Genomic DNA, 2,131 nt, shown 5'->3' with positions numbered 1-2,131 from the left:
GCTTAAGAGTCTGTGGTAACTGAAAATTTACGTTTTTTGTGCCTTTAGTCAACGTTTTTCAGAATAATACACACAGAAATGAGTTATTTATTAAGCATGTAAGGTGTTGAGCCAAAAACCAAAAATTTGATAAAAATTCACAAACCTGTGGAAAAATGCAAGTTTCTTCACTTTGATTATTTTGACGAGAGCCTGATTCCACCACGCTGCCTCACATTTGTCTCGTCTAAACGAACAGGTCTGAAATGTATTTGCAACAACTACCTTGTTCGTTCAGTACAAGCCAGCTACTAACCGTGTTGGCGCCTAGGAAAATGTATAATACACCCTGCAAAACATACTTTTTAACGGTAATATTGCAAGCTTACACATTAGCCTTTCAAAAGCCATACTGCGAGGCATGCAGTTCAATTAAGCACCCCCTTTCAAACGATATTGAGTGCCCACCAATTTCCGACAACCATCTTAGCACCCCGAAGATCGTTCTGGGAAACATCTTTGTAAGCGTTCTCTTCAACATGGCAATACCTCACTGTCTGCCAATTACTAACTTTCCGTCAATCAAAGGACACACACCTAAGCATCCTTTAAATCGCTCTTTTCCACAAGATAACATTGAAGTCCCTGCCAGTTGGTAACTAACCCCCTTAGGCTCTCGAAAGACAAACATGGATACATGCAGTCGACGAGCTGTTCAAATGCACTGTACTAAGCTTAGAAATAAAAAAAAACTTTAGAAGAAGAAAAAAGCTGTTTCGTTCTTTTAGCAATTGTCCTTACATTATGTATCTCCTCTTGAGTTTTTTCAACATTTAAAATATGAAATTCGATCAAACAGTTCTTGAACACATGTAACCAATATCAAAGAGTAAGAAGCTGCTCTTGAAAATATCATAATTACGGGCTAAGTGCGTCTGAACCGATGGCTGACGATATATTTCAAGCGTTCTCTTTCACGCGACAATCTTTCTCTCCACGCCAATAGCCCGCTCCCAGAACCCATGAATATCTTGTTCGTGTGTGACAACTAGTGCAGGATGGGTATTCCTCTCGCCTTGAACAACATGACGGCTAGGATGAGAATGGCCACGAAGTAGCTGCAGACAAGTCCCCAGTTCCTGTCCAGTCTGTTCTCAGCTCCGGGGTACACCTGGTCAATGAAGTCTTGGCCAGTTGTTTGGCATGGCTCACCTAAACAATAAAAAATATTTTAAGTGTAGGTGTTTTAAACCCCTATCGACACAATTTAGATCAATCAGGTGGCGGGCTTCCGACATGGTTGTCAGAGCCAAACCGGGAAGAGAGAGAGAGAGAGAGAGAGAGACAACCAGATACAACATTCCAGCAGAAAGACCGAGATACTTAATAAAGATTCGGGAATAGAACTCGGGTTTCCTGTGTGCGACAGCGAAGCATCTAATCGCTTCTCCACAGACGTCGGTTTTACACAGTGACTTTTAAAAAAAGTGACAGTGAGAGTTTTACAGTATTTCCAAAACGAATTGGTCATATATCGTGCGGTCAAAAATGTGTGGCGCCGGTGGTTTAGTGGTCAGAATTTCCGTCTCGCAACTGTAAGTGTAAGGTCGTGGGTTCGAAAACCGTCAGGGTCTCGACAGCATGTCCTTGGGAAAGGCACTTTACACGAGTTTTCTCTCTTCACCAATGTGGGAGTAGGTACCCGTCTATAGACAGAAAAAGGTCTTGTCAATTTGTTATTGTTTGAGCACTTAATTCACAGCCTGCACTGTATGCTGCCCGGGAAGCCGAGCATAGTTCTGAGTATTCTGGGGCCTTCTGAGGGGGGGAGGGTAACAACAAAGATTGTAAAGCACACAAAACTTACGGTTAAACGAGGATATGAGCTGCACAAATGTTATTTATGATGACGATGATGATGATAGTGCATGCGTTTAACGCCTAACTAGATAACAATTTAGAAGGGATTGAGTACCTGATCTATTGAAGAGAGTAACGAGCAGGGAGGAAATAAGTACCGCGGGCAGATGCGACAAGCATGATACGTGTGTCTGAACTTGCGGGTGTTCATAAAAGTAGAAGTTGAGAGGGCACAATGCATTTCGTCCCCCCCCATGACGTCATAGCCCTACGTGCTGAAAGTTTGATCCTT

At 42.6% G+C, this 2,131-nt stretch overlaps 1 protein-coding gene across 1 annotated transcript in view; it reads right to left on the bottom strand.

Moving 5' to 3' along the window:
* Nucleotides 1-174: 174 nt before the first annotated feature.
* Nucleotides 175-2,131, bottom strand: part of LOC101858645 (ATP-binding cassette sub-family G member 5) — a gene marked incomplete in the record, with an annotated part of 26,717 nt that continues 24,760 nt past the window's right edge. The window contains 1 exon segment of the mRNA XM_013084758.2: nt 175-1,191. Coding sequence (XP_012940212.1) covers nt 1,028-1,191 — 164 coding nt within the window.

Source organism: Aplysia californica, unplaced genomic scaffold (genome assembly GCF_000002075.1).
Source record: "Aplysia californica isolate F4 #8 unplaced genomic scaffold, AplCal3.0 scaffold00315, whole genome shotgun sequence".
Lineage (NCBI taxonomy): Eukaryota > Metazoa > Mollusca > Gastropoda > Aplysiida > Aplysiidae > Aplysia > Aplysia californica.
This window is presented reverse-complemented; position numbering and strand designations above follow the sequence as displayed.